The sequence below is a fragment of the Diadema antillarum genome, unplaced genomic scaffold (assembly GCF_040938485.1).
Source record: "Diadema antillarum isolate AM-2024a unplaced genomic scaffold, OU_Dant_1.0 seq00000182_RagTag, whole genome shotgun sequence".
Classification (NCBI taxonomy): domain Eukaryota; kingdom Metazoa; phylum Echinodermata; class Echinoidea; order Diadematoida; family Diadematidae; genus Diadema; species Diadema antillarum.
In genome coordinates this window covers 1148465-1169760 of record NW_027271249.1, presented here as the reverse complement: position 1 = coordinate 1169760, position 21296 = coordinate 1148465, and the positions used below count along the sequence as shown (strand labels likewise).

Here is a 21296-nt window from a genome sequence, read left to right as displayed (position 1 = left end):
AACCAAGCGCTGAATAGCGAAGAGTGGCTATAAATGAGTCATCATAAGTGCTATTTCACAATATTTTCATTATCATCTCTTATCTTTAGCCATATACACAACATAAAAATGAAATATTTACCTTCTTAAAACAGTGTTGTGTGTAAGTGGCGTTTTGGAGGAGAGGTGTAGCTGAACAATGAAAAAAAGTCCAATATTAAGTTACTTTTTTTCATTTTAAAGAGTTCCCCATTAGATGTGACAAGGTGTTTTGAGGTCATAAATCTCCTTTGCAAACGTTACACAAATGTGTATGGTTGATATCATGTAAGAAATCTTATGTAGGCCTAAATACACCAATAGGAGCAGGGTTAAAAAAAAATGAAAAACTGTTGTTGTTGTTGTTGATGATTTTTGGCGTACGATTCGTGTGCCGAATATTGACGCCACCTACGTGCTGGTTTCTATAACTTTTTGGCTTATTGTCATTTTAATAGTTTTGACGGGCATGACGGCGGTCCCAGGTCCGGCGTCAGTGAAACGTTTCGCCCACTTGATTTGTTATTCGTGAAAAACTAACTCCATGTCACTTGAAAATACGATCCCATTTCGTAAGAGGATATCAGTGGGAATTTCTTCGGGGTTCGAATAAATTCACCGGAAATATGATATTTCTTTTTTTTTAATTCCCTCTCTATTTTGAAGAAGGAATCTAATATTCAGGGTTGGAAAAGGGACACACGAACTTTGAAGAGATGGTAACTTTTGGTTGAGACGGGGATTCAGATTTCAACTTTCTGCGAGGTAAGTAGAAACCCCTTATAAAATATCAGAGAGCTTACAATTATACGAGGTCAACTTGATGAAAAATCGGTTTTGAAATGGCTGAGATATCCATAACAAAGTAAAAAATGGTCCTTATAGAAGGCGGATCTCGCCTCGTTTTATTAGGACCTCTTTGTTTGCTTGTTTTGCATATCTCAGCCATTTCAAAACCAATTTTCATCAAAAAAACTTAAATCACTCTTACACTTGTATGCACTTTCATACTTCAGTAGAGGCTTCTCATCATCTCACAAAAAAAGTTAGAAACCTGAAGAACCATCTCAACATAGCATATTATATATATACCATCCCTTTAAAGGGGCATAATTTGCCATTTGCAGATGAAACAAAAACCCAGCATTAGTGCTTCAAAATAGTTTTAAAATGTGAGTTGGGGATAGAAATCACGTAAAAATTTCAACCAGTATATCCGATGTTAAGTATTGTTAAGTATACAAAATGTGAACAATTTAGTTGTATCAAAAATATTTCCAGACTATAAACCGTTCACAGTTATATGATTCAATGAGAAAAAACAGTGATATTCCCTTATATTTTAGGCTTTAATGCACAAATTTTATAGGGCAGGATGTTTTGTGATACAACTGACCTATACTCATATGCATCAAAAGTGATATCTTAATTTTTTTTTTTGAATCACTTCTTCCAAAGGTTAACAGTAACTTTAAGGGTTGACTTGGGCCTGCACATAAGATCATTGAAGTTTCTCTCCATCACCACTGCTCTTTTGTGCATTTACTCACGAAATGCGTGCAAACAGTAAAGACTACAATGCTTCGGAAAATGTTCCCATTCAACTACAACTGGATATAAAAGGTAGGCCGATGAAAAGTCGCAGGGATGAAAGGGGATGACTGCAGTTTTGGGTAACGGTTAAGATGTAGAAATTTCCAAGAAATTTATAGGCGTACCGACAAACACTGCACCAGTGGTCATGGTAGTGATGTGAATGAAGCAAAGTTGATACTGAGCTTTATAATGATTTCGATTCGTAGGACACATTCACAGCTGTGATAAACTATCAAACAAGAGATCATTTACGAGGTCACAATTTGAAATTGCTTTATTTCTTGTAAGATCAAGAGACTTATTAATGCGGGAGGGAAAAAAAAGGTATAGCATAGTTACAGGTGTTTGACGTTATCAACCCCTAGTCAGAGCAGGCTTCGACAACAGACGGATAAAACATGACGTTAATGGACAATAATTAGAACTGTGGTACGGAGAGAAATGATTCCCCGTAATTCTAAATACATAAAATTATGACCTTTTTTTATAAGTTTCCTTTTTTAAAATTACGTGATGTTTTTAGACGTGGGATGGATGATGCAAAAAAAGAGTCATCTATACATAACAGACGAACTCCATTTTGATCCACCAGGATACTGACTGTATCAGTGAAGAGAGAAGAACGTTCTTGCACTTTCGTTTCTGTTCTTGGCAACTTATAAACATCGTCAGTAAATTGAAAGAAAAACAACATTTTCGATTTCATTGCATTTCTTCGAAATCCGACAACACATGCACTTAGAAAAAAAAAAGATTGCGCCTATTATTTGTGTTTCTTTTACTTTCGAAATAGTCTTCAGGTCTTGGTCACATTGAAACATTATTGACAGGCAAAGTAAACATGTGTAATGGCGTTTTCACCTCACAACTCTTCCGTATAGGATCGTGGTGTATATACAGTCACTGTACCACAACAGTTATGCTTGACCTGTTTGTAATCAAAATTGTATAGTCTTGACTCTAATTGGCCAAAATGATATAACTGTGACACAATATCGATGTTATTATTATTATTATTATTTGATTTGGCTTTCAATCACAAATACATTTTTCGAAATCAGAAAATTGTACATTGGAGTGGTAAGGGGGCACCAGGTTGGGTAGCCCGGGTCTGGAAAGAGCCAACTAAATGACTTAGGCCCTCAGGCCATCCTCCCCAACCCACCTGGTGCACTCAAAACAGTCAGTTTACAATATAAAAAATACAAATTTCATTAACAGGCATACATAAAAAACAAAAACAAAACAACTGTTTCTTTGTAAGTGTCAATTTGAGATATGTGAACCTACCAATCTTTCTTATTCCATTCAGATATCAGAGGTCATTTTCTAAATAAAATACTACTAAGAAAAAAAAATTATACATTGCATATATGTATGTCAGCTCTTAAATGACTACCGACATCAAAACCTATACTGCGTGTGATCATAATCATAGTAATCATAGTATAACAACCAACAACTGCGAAATATGATACTTTTTTTTTCTTATTGAAATGTCCATAATTCTGTTTGTTTAAGTTTGCCTCCTTCATTTTAACGTGGGAGAGATGTCAATTGTATAAGGAAAATAAAAGTTTATTATGTTTCGTTTCTGGTTGGTCGTACAGTCTTCTTCAAAATAATATTAATATAATATATGGTATATATGCATTACATATTATAATGACAACATTCTTTTTCTCCTTGGCACGACACTTTCAGATTCTGTTGAATTATTATGGACTTTATGGAGCAATATGACAATGAATGGGGTTATAAATAATTCAAAATAAAGAAGATTGAACATAATAACTAAATCCACAAAAAATGGTTCAGTTCCATTCTTCGTATCATTAATCGGGCTGCAACGTTACGAGCTCGACACCCAGGAGTCTTATAGCTCACAAGCTCGACACTGAAAAAAGTCCATGAGTTACAATTAAGGCCCATGAGTCATACAGCCCACGAGCTCCTCAGTTTTAGGCATAACAGGTCCACTATAGATCTATACACTAAGCAAATATGGCCCACGAGCTCGACGCTAGGCAAATAAGGCCTAGAAACTCGGCACTATTCGAAAAAAAAAAATCCCCCGAGACCAATGTTTGTTTGTTTGTCTGTTTGTTTGTTGCCTATTTAATACAGTGTCGAGGTCATGGTTTACGGGCCTTGTTTTCCTATAGGTAGAGCTCGTGGACCGTAGAGCTCGTGGGCCTATTTATACCAAAAAGGTTTTATACAACCTCCTTGTTTATACTCGATGGTGAGCTCATGGACCTTGTTCATTTAGTGTGTAGCTCGTGGTAGTAATGACTTATGAAGGTCGAACTCGTGACGTGCACGAGTAATTATACAAAGTATGGAATTGATTCATTTTGTGGACTTACTAGTAATATGTTATCTTCTTTATTTTGCATTCAGAGTTACTTCCGTATACCTCGAATAGTGTATTTTTGATATTCCCGCCAAGAGAAAAAAAAAGAATCAGTAATTCGTTACAAAATCACCCACACTGTTATTCTTATATCGAAATAAAAGTAACAAAATGAACAGTATAACAGAAGATTAATTTTGTAACAAAATTATTAGCGGGGATGTGATATTTTAACAAGAACGAGACACGGTTCCTTTTGGCGCACCATCATAGCCATAACCGGGCCCGTATCGTATACTCGGTGTAAACGGGCCTTAACCCTATATAAAGCCCAAGGGGGGGGGGGGGGCACATTGTGCCCCCTACCAGATTTTCATTTGCCACTCCTTCGCCCTTAATCCGATTTCAACCAAATTTGTTGACTTTTCCTAAAATCTTATTGCAAACATTTTGATATATAATTTAGCTATATTTGATATTGCTGGTTGCCATGGCAACCATAAACTGACAAACATGTCAGTCAGATTTTGCATCTTTTTTCTGTTCTCATTTCATTTAACAGCATATACAGTGTATGAAATAGTTGTTTCTTGGCTGAAATTTTTTGAAGGAGCAAAATTTGAAGTGATTATGGTTCTGGAAAGTTTTTCTTATTATTTCCTTTGTTTTTATGTGACAAAGGCACAAAACAATAGATATAATAGAGATAGTTGAAAACAATAATATTTTCTAAAGATTGCCCTTCTATTTTGTGTTATTTTGATTCCTTCACCCAAGTTATGCCTCTAATGTCAATAGCTTATCATATATCAATTTGCAATCTCAAAATTCCACTATTATTCATATATGAAATGTCATAACTATACATGTAGCCATCCCAAACATTTCATCTCGGGTCTCATAATGTATTTCTTTATATTAATATGAATAACGCCCCCATGTGGTGACCTTGAGAAATTTCAACCACAACAAATAATAATATTCCACTTGCTTATTATTTTGTGGCAAATGTGAAAATGATTGGTCTATAATAAGACATATATAATAGGAATGAAGAAATTATACAGAAAAATCATGTTTTAGCATAATTATTTCCTATGTATTTCTCTATATTTTGGTAAATAGCGCCCTCCATGGGTGACCTTGAGAAAATTCAAATGTACGGTCATGTAGAGTATGAGTTACTCTATCCATATGCCAAATATGACGATGATACATGAAATAATAAAAAAAGTGATATAGGGGGAATAATGTGCCCCCCCCCCCCCCTTGGGCTTGCGAGGGGTCAAAATAGCTTGGGCTTAATAGGGTTAAAGGGGATGGCTAGTAACTGATCAGTGGGAATCAGTGGGAATGCTGGGGGATGATTGTTCCAATCCTTGTTGGATTCATTTACGAGTACATTATATATCTATTGTTGTGTGAAAATTATTTGCTTCAGAACGGTCGCATATTGAAGTAATGTGCAGTTTAATGCCCCGTCACTGTACAGGCATGCTAACCTGGACACATTAAACTACACATTACTTGAATATGAGACCATTCTGAAGCAAATAATTTTCACAGAACAATAGATATGTAATGTAATCTTAAATGAATCCAACAAAGATTGGAGCAATCATCCCTCAGCATTCCCACTGATTCCCACTGATCAGTTACTAGCCTCCCCTTTAAGTGTACGTGTCTTACACACCGTAGTGGTGGTGGTGGTGGTTTGTGTGTGTGAAGTTCGTTTCTTTCGCTAGTCTGAATCTTTGAATTCTTTTTGCTTCTAATGTAATGTTGCCATTCATGTGTATACTTATGCACGAATATGAGATTGCAAACCCATTTTTAGCTCTACTGCCGCCAATAGACAACTTCATTAATAAGTCGTTCTAATGATGACCTTCGCAATCATGTTCCATTGTGTATACAACAAGTTATCGCTTTTGTGTGCCACACTCCGACATATTTAAATTTAGCTATATGATACCCATCGTGCAATGAGCAAGGAGGAAGAATTTCACTAATGGTTCCACAGTCACAATTCTCATGAACAATAGCATGAGGACAAACAGGCAGGCAAACAAAGAACACTAGACAGATGTAAACACACACCCACACACACGCACATACATGAACAGAGGAATTGCCAGTGTTTTTTTTTAATGTGTGTGTGTGTGTGTGTGTGTGTGTGTGTGTGTTTTGCATATTGTTTATCCAGTACTCTGTCGATATGCAGGTGGCTACTTAATTCTGCAATACGGTTGTTATTCATTGCACTTCAATGTCCCCGTTATGTCTCAACTTCCATCGCTGTTGCTGATGTTTGAGAGGTAGTGCCTCTACTGCCCTCAACGTCTGAGGGAATGATCAAGAAAGTAAGTATGAGTATTGATGCCTATAAAAACTTAAGACTGTAAGGGAGGCTATTTTTCTCCTGATAATAATACAACAGAGCACGGGTGTTGAATATCAAAATCCCGCAACATATTGCAGAACAACAACATAAATACGATGAAAAACGAACACATAAGGTTTATTAGTCAGCGATGACACTGCTTTTAATGACACATTCACGATGACAATAATGCTAAAGAGCAAATAAATTACAATCAAAGCGATGTGGAAATAAATACTTTTCATATGATACACATTTACAGTGGCAAATCTTATCTTACATAAGATATATCTCTCTCAAGATATGACAACTGTCTTTCCCGTAGTATATCCGAAGTTAAAGTTGGCGTGTGATACATGGTGTCTGAAGCCGTTGTCTTGGGGGAACTCTACGGGCAAGATGGACGATCTGGGGGATATCAGACCTATAATACTAAGAACGGGTTAAGTTACAAGAGGTTATGACAACGGGTGTAACGCTAGCCCTCCAATGTTTTCAACTAATATCAATAGTAAAAGGTGTGTACCCCATTTGGGGTAACACAGTCATATTGGGGGTAAACCATTCAGTCCCCCGTGTTTCATTTTTGATATGCGAGAATGAAACACTTTTTTCACAAGAAACGTAGTTTAAACAGAAATATTGTTCTGCGTGAAATAAAAAGATACTATATGCGGCTCTTATTAACATGACTGATGTAGGCAATGACTAACCCGTGGCTTATTTTTGAGGTTATCAAGCCTCTAAAACAGGTCCGTGCATGAAGGAAAGAAATTATACAAAATGGACGTTACAATTTGTCACGTGTTGCACTTGCTCAACGACCTTGTATATTCATGGGTGGAAAATAGAAATAACAATCGCAATTTTCAACATAGCATGAAGAAACGAAGCATATTAGTGTAAGTGCTTAGACATGCAAGTCCCGAATATGAAGCAAAGTGCAGGGCAATGGTGGCTTCTGCTTGGTTTGATTCTTTAAAGGATCTGCGCTTCTCATTTCTATCTTGATTCAAAAGAAAATTGTGTAAACAGAACGCTGGTCCAAGAAGAGTAAAAGAAATAATATACGAAAAGTAGTATATAATCCCCACAAAATTTTACTGCAAAAACAGTATCTTTGTAGATGCAATTAAGGTAATATACCCTTTCAGTAGGCGTCTTTCGAAGCATTCGAAGACACTTTACACTTTACTTTCGAAGACACTTTACACGCATATACACTGTATATGTCATTCAAATTGAGTAATTAGCCATGTCGCACCTGTTGAATAGGCTCCTGGTAGGCCTACATAATTATTCTAACAGTGAATCGACATACAGTAAATTACTCAACCTTTTCTTAAGTGTGAAGAACCTTTTCTGGATACGATAGGCCCTAAACGAGATGAAGGCAAGTTGTGTACTAGTCACTTTGTACTATTTGATGCCATGAAGAGAGTCACGGCATTACTGTTCTGAGAGAAAAAAAATACCAGTGCAATAAACATAACTCATTGTTTAAGTCGAAGCCACACATTTTTTCTCATAATTATGCAGTCCTTGAAAGACTAATTAACGCCATTTACATTTCGGAACAAATAGACAACTGCGATAAAATCATGTCCTATGAACCGCAGCGTTCACTGCTCGTAAATTACTCTGCATCCGCGAAATTGTTTCTTAAAATTTCCGTTGTAAGAAGCCACGATACAATATTGATATTCATTGTAACGTCAGTCGGGTACATTTTCATCAATATTCTCTACAGACACTACAGATGAATTTGAGAGCACATTCGATTCACGGAATTTACATATGAACAGCAGATAAACATTATATTTCTTGTTCTTTTAGGATAGGTATTCAAGGAGCAGTTTACATTTTTCGTTGATGGTGTAACATGAGGAGCCAAGCTCACTAGAGTCAATTTGCCGCTCTAAAATCTCGCTTTCTCATTTACAATAGTACGAGAGTCTGTGTGTCTTTAAATGAGTCGATCGCTGGATTCAGGTGTGGAGAATTTCTCCAGGAAGGGAAGAATGCGGGGGTACACGTCCTTGTATGCATTTTGCCCCATGACGCAGTCAAGATGCCCGTATTCCGGCACCTCGAACCACTCGTAGTGCTGATGCGGGTTGGCCTCACGACATCGGTTGTAGCTCTGCCGCGTGGCGTCGATGTCCCAGCCCTGGTTCAAGGATCCCACGTAGTAGAGAATAGGAAGGTCAAGGTTCGTCATGGCTTTGCGATACTTGGCCGACTCCAGTCTGTTCTTGCTGTTGAAGTCTGGGATGTAAATGTCTCGGCCTTTGATGTCCGTCAGGCGACCTTTGCGGAAGGTGACTGAGAGATGGCGGTAGTACTCTGCATGGCCGAAACCAAACCATTCCGTCAGGGTATCGTGAGTGAGCTGGTTCAGATTTCGATGCTCCCACATGAGGCCAAACATGGACGTGATGCGGTTGCACACCACGTTGTTGCACTGGTTGCTCTTGTTCAGCGTGGAGCGGACTAGGAGCTGCGAAATGGCAGACATGAGCTTCTCCCGCGGATGGTCGTTGTCGTCCGTATACGCGTTCAGACCAGCGAAACCGAAAGCGGTGGCAACTTTCTCAAGCCGGACGTTGGCCTTGGCGTGATTCATCGACGTCGAAATCATGCAGAATCCAGATTGGGATGCGACGAGGCTTCGGATTTTGTGCCTCTGAATGTGTCCGCCGAATAGTGCCGTGTGTATGGTCAAGGATCCAATACAATGCGCATATACCTGAAGATCCTGGCACCCCGTCGTCTTGAGAATAAAGTCGACGATGGGTGGGAGATCGTGCTCTGCCGAATCATTGATATGAGTTGGCTTCCGATGAGACGGGAGGGACACCGAGAACCTCAGCTCCACCACCCACATGTCATAGCCGTGCTCGGCGAAATATTCGACGACGCTCATGTCGATCGTGTCCAGAGAGAATATGCGGCTGGTCACACAGAGTCCGTGAAGGAAGAGGATTGGACCTTTGGTGCCACACTTATAGCGCGTCATGACTAATGGCACACCGTCCTTCGCAGTGAGATTGTAGATCTCAGGTTTGACCCCCTTTAGGTTTAGAGGGCGCCTCTCGCGAGCCACAGCTTTTGGGCAAAACTGGGTCGGGGAGAAAAGGTTTGACACATCGAGGAGCACGCCCCCTATGAAATATCCAAACTTGGCCTTCCACTCCGCTTCCTTCAATTCGTCGTCCTCACAGCCAGATATCTTGATGGCTGCGATCTCCTTGGCCAAGTCTACCAGTTTCGTCTCCACCTGTCCAGCGGCCCACGTCGTTTTTCCGAAATTCGGTCCGTCCTTGATGACGATGCCCAGTGACGTCGCATCGGTGGCGTTAACCTCGACGAACGTGTCCTGGTGACAAACTTTGACGCCCTTGAAGAAGTAGTCGTGATCGTCCCAATTCATCGACGCCTCGTACACCATACTCTTGAATTCAAGAGTCTTGTTGGTTGAAGCCTGCACGTAGCATTTGCCATTGGTGAAAGACACCGGCTCCTTGAGCAGACTCTTACAAGTCAGCTTGCCGCTAAGGTGGGCCTTGTGGTGAGCGTCCTTATCAAGCATCAGTGCGACGTCCACCGATTCCATTGTGACGTTGAGCTCGCAGGGGTGGTCGGCGCCGTTCTTATGTAGGTGACCTGTCATGTGACCAGTATAGCTGACCCCTATGGTCCGGCCTCCTTTCCCGTGGCCTGCAGCAGCAAATGGGAGATAGAAAGTGGTAAATAGTTATCAAATCGTCATTCAACGCACTCTGTATACAATGAGAAGGGCCAGTCAAAGAAGACTCCTATAATACATTGTCATGTGAACTGTAAATGCTTCGTCCTTCAATTAACAATAACGTTCCTTACATGAATTAACAACCGTAACTAAAAAAAGAAAAAGAATACTATTGCAATTCTCAAGCCGTCACACAACACAGCAGATAAGGAGTATCAAGAACAAGCAAAGAGCAAGAACCGAAATGAAGCAATAAGAATAACAAGGGTTCATGGGACATGTGAAAGGGAAAGAGGAAATAGACACGGCGGAAAGGGAAAAGTTAAAGGTATAATCGAAGCAAAGGAAGGCAACGTCTCGAAAATTATCTCCCGAACATTAAAAGCTGGCTACCAAAAAAACTCTCTCAACAATAGAGATTTCTTCAAAGCGCAGAAACTCGGCAATTAAGATAAAAGGGTCATCAATGCCGCCGATATCTGTAGCCGTCTTGGTACTCGAAACTCGCCAAGCAACATTGACAAATGTGGATCGGTTCGTTGCTGTGCCTATCTATTGTAAGTTTTAATACCTTCCTTGTTAGTTTTTTTCTTAAAGGGAGAATAACGAAAAATCATCTCATTTGTTGCTCATAGATAATTCTTTTTTCGGTAGCAGTAATTTTAAGATTCTCTTAATCACTAAATTTGGAACGGACTCTAAAATTGGCAAGACATTCTGGAAGACTGACATTTTCTGTCTGTCTCTCTCTCTCTCTCTCTCTCTCTCAAAGTGGCAACATTTCGACATTAATTTCTTTTTTATTTTTGTAGAGATACTGTGTAACGGAAGAAAGTTCCACTTAACCTCTCTTTCATATAAGGCACGCAGTGAGATTTAGAGGTAGCAGTGAGAGGGAGGAAACAGCCTTAGTTTTTTTTTCTTTACTTTAAAACAAAGAAAAATGGAAAAGAAGGTCGATAACTTATCAGAAAAAGAGAAACAACAACAGCAAGAACAAGAAACCAGTATTTGCCCAAAGTGTACCTTGATCGGTGTGCAAACTACGTGAGAGAGAAATAGAAGCATGACCTCGTATACCGTGTATATGGTGTGACTCTACATTATACGTCTCACGATTGTGAATACACTATAGTCATCATGCGCTGTCAAATTTTACCATAAACGGTAATCAAAGTGATATCGTTTGTGTCACGGCATTTAATGGTGTCATCGTGACGTCAATACCGGAAATAACTACATTGCTCAGTTGAGCATAGCTGCCCTCTGAATAGTTACCCCTTCCACAATCATGAAAACATTTGTGCCAGATAGCATCTGGTCCTAGTGAAAGATTAAACAGCTGATCCTTTTATCACAGCATTATATCTGCAAGATTTGTTTTTTCTTGTTTTCCAGTTTTGTTCGGCAACAATATTTTGAGGGCAGAAATAAAAGTCGTGAACACTTGAGCGATGAAGTGTAACTTCACGTCATGATTTAATCTATTGTATTGTATATAAACAGAGAATACCAAGCAAGACAGAATACAGAGGCTTCATCGAATTGTGATAAAATTTGAAATAGTAATGGATTTACTAAGTCCGTGTTTGACATGTTGTCATGCATGGACTAGTTTAACCCCTTCAGTGCCAGTGAGTCGACTGTGTACAAATTTCGCACACAAACCTATGGAGAGGTAATCGATGTGGCACTCAGAGGGTTCCACCCCATGTGCACATTATCTGATGAGACGATGATTTCACGACTGTCACTTAAATTTCGTATGTCAGAAATGACAAAGAAATTCTACACAAATGAAAGAGATATAAACAAATATATATATATATATATATATATATATATATATATATATATATGATGTTATCGGACAACGATGAGATAAGTTTAGTAGCTCTATTTTGATAGATATCATCATGGATAGATTAGGTTATTGGACAATGATGAAATAAGTTTGATATAGCTTTATTTCAATTAATATCATCATGGATAGATTATTAGAATACGATACACTTTTGATTCCCGAGGATACGCGTCAGTCTCTTTCATGATTTCATAATCAACTCGAAATTCAGTTAAATTTGTGTGTATCGCTTGCTATGAGATCAGCGAAGATGTTGCATCATGACTGTATCAAACTCGCATTTAAAGTTGCCACTTTTTCCTGAAAACATGTAAAAAAAAAGTTTTGAACAAATATACTGTACAACCAAACTTTCTTTGTATAAACCCGGTTTTGATGAAATCTCGGTCATTGCATTTATGTAAATTAAAGTTACTTATATCATCATTTAAGTCAACGTCGACATGATGCGGAATCTCCCTTTAAGCTTAGTTGTTGTTGTTGTTTGGTATTTTCAATGACTGGGTATGATACATGATAACCAAAACTGGTGTCCGATCATATATGCCGAGCAGCAATAATACTTCTTGAAAAATTGCATTGCTGTTCAGGATATCGCTTTTCGAAACGAAATCGGATGCATACTTGACCGGATGACACCGCAGGGATTGTGGTTAAAGAAAAAAAAAGAGAGAGAGAGAAAAAAAAAAACCCTGAGCGGCATCATATATAGTGGGAAAAATCTTGCCGGAAACGTATCATGTCAAGCTACCTCGCGTGTGAACAGTATGGAGGAAAATATGATAAACAGCTAGCTCTCTCAAGCAACACATTATGAATCTGACATCAAGCACGCGATATACCCATGATAATTTATCTGATGAATATTAAAGGTGCCGAATAGTGAATGTCAGTCAGCATACACGCCCAGTGACAGTTCTTGAAAGACAGCATTGTTAAATCGGAAATAAACACCGTGATTTCTTGTTATTAATTATCTTTAATCACTGTAATTAGCAGTAGTGTTATATTGTCGTTATTCACATTACTTTTGCTTTTGCCCAGACAGCACCATTATACGGCCATTTCGCCACTAATGAACATTATGCTATCGACGTTTTTTCTTTCCTTACTCCGCAAAGGGGCTAGACTATGCATTAATTACCCACATCTTTAACATCGCCAATCACAAGCAATCCATGTTATTGACAAGAGTTACGAGGTGTAGCTTCACAACGTTTTTCCTTTCGTCGACGCTTTTATGGGGAAGAATTATGCCACCAAGTTTACGGGAGCACGGGGACGAGAGCAAACAATAGGTTTTCTCCTTTGGCTTTACCGGTGGTTTTAAGTTTTAAGTTTATTTCGTCTGACAACAAACAGTATATAGGGCAAGAGGAAAAGAAAAACAGTACGAACGAGAGAAAGACATAGGGAGAGAGAGAGAGAGAGAGAGAGAGAGAGAGAGAGAGAGAGAGAGGGGTGGGGGGGGATAAAGAGACAAATATTTGCTTGACCGACATTGAAGATATTGACTACAGATTATAACTGATGTAGGAAAACACACTGTTGAGCTGGTTGTTAGTCAGGACTGTGCAGAGGGTATATCCGGTCACCCTTTTCCCCTCTGTTTTATGTAATTCAAACACGAGTCTCTCGACCTTTGCCGTACTTCTGACATAGAATTTTTTTATCTTTAATTTTTAAGAAAGTCAAAAATCCGAGGTGAATAGTGAGTCCTTGATCTTCCTGGAAGGGTAGGTGACGTTTATCGAGATCATAATTGTGCTAATCTCTTTGGTGTCGACATCCATTATACTACTCTCGCATATAGGCAGACCATGTAGCTATGGGGAAAGCTATATGCACATGGACAGGCCTTGACTTTGCAATTCCGCAGCCCGAGTGACCCTGTACTTTTACATCCGGAGGGAGTCCTTCATCCGTACCGCCAGCGTGGAGCGTGGAAAAAACAAACATAACCTTTAAAAAAAATCGTGGACAAAAAAGAACTAGGTCTGCAGGGCTTTTAGAGATGTCCTCTTACAGTGTGATTAAATCTGGGACATAGTGTTAGTAATTGTTCTCCTTCTCGTGTGGTACCACGTGCCTGGGTGGGTATCGTGAACTATTGGCTACATTATGTAGCACTGAAGAGTATAGACAGCAGGAGGTACCAATGTTATGCTAAAAAGTACGATAACCAGCTTCATTTCTCTCTATAGAATTATGAAAAACACTTTGTGAAAGTTTGTTGGTTTAAGCTTTTTTTGAGGGCGTATAGCGATGCCATGATGGTGAGAATCTTTTGCCTGTATGATCTCCACAGTTTCGAAACTACTATGTTTCTATTGCTGGTGTGATTGTTTCTAGATATGATATTATCCCTACATCGTCGTCTTCTCTCTTTTTTTCCTCAAACAGTTCTTTGATATTTCCGCTGAGACATAATAATTCTAAAAGCTGTCTCTGAGGACACGGAAAAGCAGAAATAACCATATTATCTGTAGTCTTGCATGAAAGGAAAAGAAATAACCATTGTCATTGTCTATACACTGTACTCTCAACGATGCAACATCAGCGTGTATACAAACTATATTCAGAGAAATATTCACAATGACCTCGGTGCAACATAACTGGCACTTCCTATTCTAAACGAGAGGATGCGCAGCCGAATACTCAGCCTCTCCGTTTCTCCTTTCAAATCGAAAGCTTGGAAAAGAAAGGAACTTTAATTGAAGAGTTTGTTCGCAAAAACCGATAAGTCCATTTTTGAAGATTTTGAAGTACGGTCTCTGTCATAAAGTACAAAATAATACCTTTTAAATGATAGATTGGTCACTACATATGAAGGTACATTTTTGAAGTTATGGTCGAAAGAAGCACAAATTTTCTTATTATTCTCTTTATTTTTCTTGACCTTTAATCGCAAATATCTCCATTTGGCAAATATGGACTTATCGGTTTTTTGCAAACAAACTCTTCAATTGTAGTTCTCTCAGTTCTTTTCCTTCCATTAGTTCCAAATGCAAACTTGTGCATTGTGTTGAGAAACTTGATCGTGTTCGTTAAACTCCACTGGCAGCACAATGATAATGAAGGATGTTATATTAGGCCACTCTGGGCACTGTTGAATGTTCTCCCTTAAAAACACCCCTCGGGGAACTTCGAGAGTCTGTTGTTCTCATATTTCTATGCCTCGCATTCTCAGAATAACAAACGCGCCATCGTCAAACCTTGAATACATTGTACTCATTTACCAGAATTCTTTCGATGTTTGCCTTTCCAAAGGCAAACTCATTGAATGTCATGCATGGAGGAAGAAAATGTGATCGGTTAACAGTGAACGTGAACGGTAGCGCAAACTCCAGAGAATAAGCATGAGCAGCCTGGATTATGTTGTTGAATGTCGTCTGCAAGCTAGCTCTGCAAGCCATAAAGCAGTTCATTTTCCAAAAGTGTTGTACCTTTTTTTCCCCCTACAAATTACTCAATTAGTGTAGAAAACTTCATTATAGCAAGGCTGTTTTCCTAAGAGAATATCCACAGCATCAAGAGCAAATCCACTATACAGCTTGATAAGTGCTAGTGATGCAACCACGGAGAAGATACAGCTCTGACATTTGTCTGAATACTTGCTGGAGACACATACATGTACAGTTACTTCCTGAAATGGAAAATGTGCCTACATTTTCTTCTTCTTCTTCTTCTTTCAATAAAGTACAGGCCACCTGTGGTGTATCAGCGTACATGCTAGAGTATATTTTATCTTAGCTATTCTTTATCTATCTATATATATATATATATATATATATATATATATATATATTATATATATATATATATATATTTATTTATTTATTTATTCATTCATTTATTTATTCATTCATTTATTCATTCATTTATTCATTTATTTTCTTCTTCTTTTTTTTTTTGGGGGGGGGAGGGGTTTCCTCATACTAGAACTCACCCTATCGTCTTCTCCTCTCCGGCGTTTAGCTTTTCCTCGGGTTAAATAAACGCAAAGCGTGCGTATAAAGCAGACAAAGATTCTTGAAGACTGAAATTAAGTCAAAAAAGACGCACCTACCCGTTGCCACATGACGTGGAATAAAGAGTATGTGAAGGTTCGTCGGGCTTGAGAAATGCTTACCTTTTCAACAGCTGGGTGCGACGAAAAGAGACAAAGATTAAGAAAAACACACCTTGACAGTCGATAATGTGATTTCATGGTAGAAAATAATATCGTTTCATTTAGTTTCCTATCTTTTTATGCTCTGCCCGTTGGCGGTATATGATTGTCTACTTTGTAATTTCGGGTAATAGCACAATAGTATCTTTTCGGCATCACGTCGCGTCTTCTGAAGGCGCATTAGGTAAAGAAAAGGCAACAGGCAGTTTGCATTTGGGCGATATAGAAAGTCCTGAGAAACCGTGGGTAAAATGGAATCCTAGCTATTTCTTCTCACCATGGGGCTAAAATCCATCAATGCTTGAACGAAAGAAACCTAGAAGATCAGAAAAACAGCAACAAAGAGACCTCAATGAATAAGATCAATAGGAAGGTCTAAAAGCGGAGAAACTTTCAGAAGAACAAAGAGGAGAAGGAGGAGGAGGAGGAGGAGAAAAAGAAGACGAAGGCGAAGAGAAGGCAGAGGAGGAAGAAGATGATGAAAATAATGATTGCAAAGAAGGAAAAAAAGCACACCAAGCTTTCAAGGGAGTGGGAAAATGAAAGAAGAGCCAGAGTGCAATATCACTGAAAAATGTATGACGAGGAAGAAGCAACCGATTTTAATTAATTATAATTATTTCTTCGGTAAGCAGAAACTTCGCGCGTCCAGGATGCCAGACCTTGCAGTGTTTGTGTTGATATGATTAACTGTAATACTTGATCAGGACGTCTAGGACACGCGTAAGCTGAGGGAAAATATACTAGTGCTCACTATTATACTTCGATGTGACTCGATCCATCTAATTCCAGAAGATAATTGTCCGGGACAAAGCATCCCTTTTATGTTCTGTTGACCTCTGGTCCAGATTTGAGGACAGCTTCTGTAAAGTACAGAGTCTTTGCCATTCAAGTAGTTAACGTCCTGCCAGATTCTCGCTAATGCGTCAAATCAGATTTACATAGTGATGAATAGAAACGCAGTTGCCCAGCACTCCAACAACAGGCCTAAAAAGGGATGGCATCTGCCATATAATGTCGCTTGTAGTTACTTCCTGGTAGGATGAGTAAAGTTAAGCAACAGAGCTCCCTATTGCATTAACGACCTCGCTTGATTGTGAATATAATAGCCACTCTCATCAGCTTTCAACATTTTTATTTGTTATCATGGTATCAGAACTTTGACTCAGCATTTTGTCTGGATTATGATTGTTGTATCAATGACACTGGTCTCTCCTCTGACGGCTGTCTATCTTGATTCAAACTGCAATACTTTAAGATGAAATGACAATTTGTGAAAGTCGGACCTCTAGCCCTAAACTCCAACTCAAACCCTATACACTAGATAACCCAAACCCAGGATCAAAAAACAAATCATATGCCATAAGGACTAGCCAATCCTTTCAGTATCACAAACACTGACAAACTATAACTTGATTGCATAGCGCTACAACAGCAAAAAGTGGTCCTTATATGTTTTATAACCAGGAGGACGTATATGTGCGTTTCACATGTGAAAGCATTGTTGTTTAACCCCTCCGTCACAGCATGCAATAATCTAGCTCAGCGATCCAGTGGCTAAAAGAACAGCTTTTCTTATCATTTAGGTGCACACGTGTTATTACACACCTCTAAGGATACGATGTAGAGGCAAGCAGTAGGATTAGCCCTCGTGGTATATAATTATGCAGAAATATGATATTGTATGATATGAATATGATTATATTCATACATTCATGTAAGCTCAGTATAAAGAGCAGGCAAGATTTTGCTCACTTTTTATCGAACTGCTTGGAAAAGAAAACAGATTTTAATCAGCCAAAGACAATGATTAACAGTGGGTGTGTGTTCCTACGAAGACAACATGGCTACATATACGATTACTGCCCAGTTACCTAACCCCATCCTCCTCCCCACTCTCCTTCCTCAAAGAGGGTACTCGGGTCTACAGTAATCAATGGGGTTGCTTTGTTAGTCAAATTCGTTTTACAGTGATAAGCGGAGCATATCAGCATGCAGAGGCCGATCTCTAATGGTGTTTTGTAATAGTTGAATAGTTTATTTCCTCTTGTTGAATCAGCATTCTTTTTTTTTTCTTTTTTTTTTTTTTTTTTTTTTGCTGCTGCTGCTGTTCTGTGCAGCCGTCACAATTTCACACACCGTGGGCACATTAATGTGTGTATTTACTGTAGCCGTACACAACACACTGTTTATGGTTGCGAGTGGTTGGTATTTACATACCCAAAATAGAATAGGTTTCCCCCGTATACAATACTGGTGCACGATCACTTTGAACGGAATATACGTGTTACTTGTTGGAAGAATAATTGTTTGGTGGCTACATTAACACAGTAGGTCCATATAACAACGACAAAACAGGAGAATGCTTATAATCGTGCACACTATATTCTACTCATTATTCTTACCATCAGTCTCGTCTTTGCTGCCCTGCTGTCCCATTGTGGTTCCTTTTTTTTTCAGTCCTCACTATCGACAACTTTAGGCGAACCTGGTCCTGGCTGCTGTATTACCAGCAAGAACTTACAAGCGTGAAGTCCAAGTGCAAACAAGTAAGTCACCACTACAATGTGCTCTCAGAGCTATGTTCCTCCTGGTGTACCCACCGCACTGCGAAATATCTAGGAGGAGAACGAATTGGGGTTTGCAAATTCTGAAGAACCAGAAGATCTGGGAGGGTACCTTATACCAACAGCCTTATGCTATACTTCAGTTGTTGCCTGGTTGTGCACGAAAGAGGTTTTAATGGCCAAAGTATGTAACTCCCGGTATTTATTGAACGGCGTCGCAATCGGCTGACTAAACTTTCCGACAGCGCATGAACAAAAAAAGTAGAGAGCCATGAAAGAAAAGAGCTGTGCACGGTTGGCATTTGTCGTGACGTCAGACACTAAGTCACGCCCCCATCGCCATGCACACAAAAGCAAGCTGGGAAGTAATGTAACAAAATCTCTCCCTCTCTCTCTCTCTCTCCCTCTCTCTCTCTCTCCTCGTCTTCCTCCCCTTTTCCTCTGTCTGTTTCCCCTCGCCATACCCTCTTCGGTATATCTTGATTTCTAATTCCTGACTATCATTTTCTTCGAGGTTCTTTTGTCCATATCGAAAGAACGTGAAAACAAACATAATTTTCCCAACGCATTTTCTTTCGTGAATCTGATGGCATGGAAGATCTGTCCCCCTTATTACGAACCATCGTTCGGGGGATCACCGACTACTGTGCATCCGCCCCACGTCATCGTGTTCAACAATAACATACCCGACCGGCTAACTCATCGGTCACTTTTGTCCAATCAAGACCGCTTGTGACGTGGGAAAGAAACCTTCTAGGGACAGATATGCATGTAGATGACGGTAGAGTCACAAACCAAAGATTGTCCTTGTATAGAAAGTCTTTTATAGAGAAATTTACAGTTTACTTCAACTCAAGTTAACGGCATTGTCGTTCACATGGAGATAAGCTAGTTGATCGTGGAATAAAGTCCATTGACGTAATAATCGATCTTTGGAAAGCGGGAGTGGCGTCTCCCTCGTAGAAACAGATCCGTATCGATCAGCATTGAACCAACAATAAAGGAGAAAACGTTCCTTGATAAAGTTTACTTCCCTGATCACTACAGAGCCTACATTTCTTTTCTTTTCTTTTGAGGGAATATCAAATTTACCATCTTATCTTCCGTATCTTTATTAAACTGATCACGTTTAGACTTGTATTTGTACACGCTAAATTTGACTCCTTCTTGTTAGGCATATATCCTGCTGAGGCTCATAACCTGCGAAGTTCTAAAGACACACTTCTTTCACAAGTCGCAACATGTTAAGCAATAAAGAGCACTAAGGAGACCGGGCATTTGCCTCCCTAGGCATGAAACTTTGGAATAACTTAATATGAGAAATCACAAAATCCACAACTGGAGGGTCCTTCAAATTAAGACTTTAAACATAGCTCTTCATTGAACTGTTAATCATTGTTTAAGGATCGAGGATCAGGATCGAGCTCTTGCAGATTAGAATAATAATCATACTATATACATATTATGATAGGTCTGCAATTAAAAGGGGGAAATCCAGTCCAAATATAAGTTATTCTGATAAGAAAGAGTAAAATATTACGAGTTCAACGGTAAAATTTTGACCGAAATCGGGTGAAAAAAGGAAGTTATGACAGAAGTTTCAGTAATTTTTCAGCAAACAATTCTTGAACAGTCAATATGAATCTGCAAATGGCAAAGTTAGCATGTCATTTCCTCACAACTTGCCATTAGTTTCTACATAAAATAGTGAAATTTCCAGTTTTCCATTCAAACGCAACTATGCTCAAATTAGGCTCAATTCCTGGTATATCTAACTGATCACTATTCTGAAGTTATTCAACCAGGAATAACATCATGTTTCAGGTAGCAATGACAAAAGCATTTAATTTTCGGGTTTTTTTTTTGTTGTTGTAAGGGTCAACGGAAAATTGTAAGGTTATCGACATGGTTAGCTCTCTCATATTTTGATTATTCATATCCACTCTACAAGAACTGTTTTGCAGAAATTAGCAAAACTTCAAAATGTCATAACTTTCTTATTTTTCCTCCGATTTCAATCAAACTTTTACCATTGAACTCGTAAGATTTTACTCTTTTTTTATCTGACTAACTTATACTTGGCCTGGACTTCCCCTTTAACAAATTCATATTTATCAATATTTTAGCATTCGCAACGATTATAGTATTTGGGTTTGGGTTTGTGTTGCTATTTTGATAGTATTGTCAATTTTGTGAAGGATATACACTCATAGTTTACACAAAATTATAATAATCATGAGAATGTATGAAACAAAAGTCTTTATTAAGACTAGACTGTCTTTCGTCTTTCACTTTGAACATTCATAAGACTTCATTATCTCATTCTGCTGGAGATGGACGTCATTTCGAAGAAGAATTGCAAAATGGAAAAGTGAAGTAACATTTTTAGAAAGTCACAAGCACATGACACAGCGTGATGCTTGATTCTTTTTATATCTATCTTCCTGCCACTCCTATATACTAGTTGTTCAAATGAAACTCGTCGATAAATTTTGATTGCCATGTTTCTCTGCGTGCTACAATTAGCTGGGTAATGTGAAATGAAAATGTTCTTGAAGAGATGATGAAATACATGCACGAACGGCTTCAA

General features: G+C 38.7%; 1 protein-coding gene across 1 annotated transcript; it reads right to left on the bottom strand.

Moving 5' to 3' along the window:
• Positions 1-7656: 7656 nt before the first annotated feature.
• LOC139728481 (lipase lipl-1-like) lies at positions 7657-18884 on the bottom strand. The gene is made up of 2 exons (XM_071639420.1): positions 18545-18884; positions 7657-10073 (listed from the first exon to the last, which is right to left on the bottom strand). Exons 1-2 carry the CDS (start codon positions 18576-18578, stop codon positions 8320-8322), a joined length of 1788 nt encoding a protein of 595 aa, XP_071495521.1. The 5' UTR covers positions 18579-18884; the 3' UTR covers positions 7657-8319.
• Between the last annotated feature and the right edge of the window lie 2412 nt (positions 18885-21296).

Coding starts and splice junctions, on each gene's coding strand:
- LOC139728481 (XM_071639420.1), bottom strand. CDS start 18,578: ATGGGACAGCAGGGCAGCAAAGACGAGACTGATG. Junction 10,074..18,544: donor CAGCAAAGACGAGACTGATG/GTAAGAATAATG, acceptor TTGCTGCTGCAG/GCCACGGGAAAGGAGGCCGG.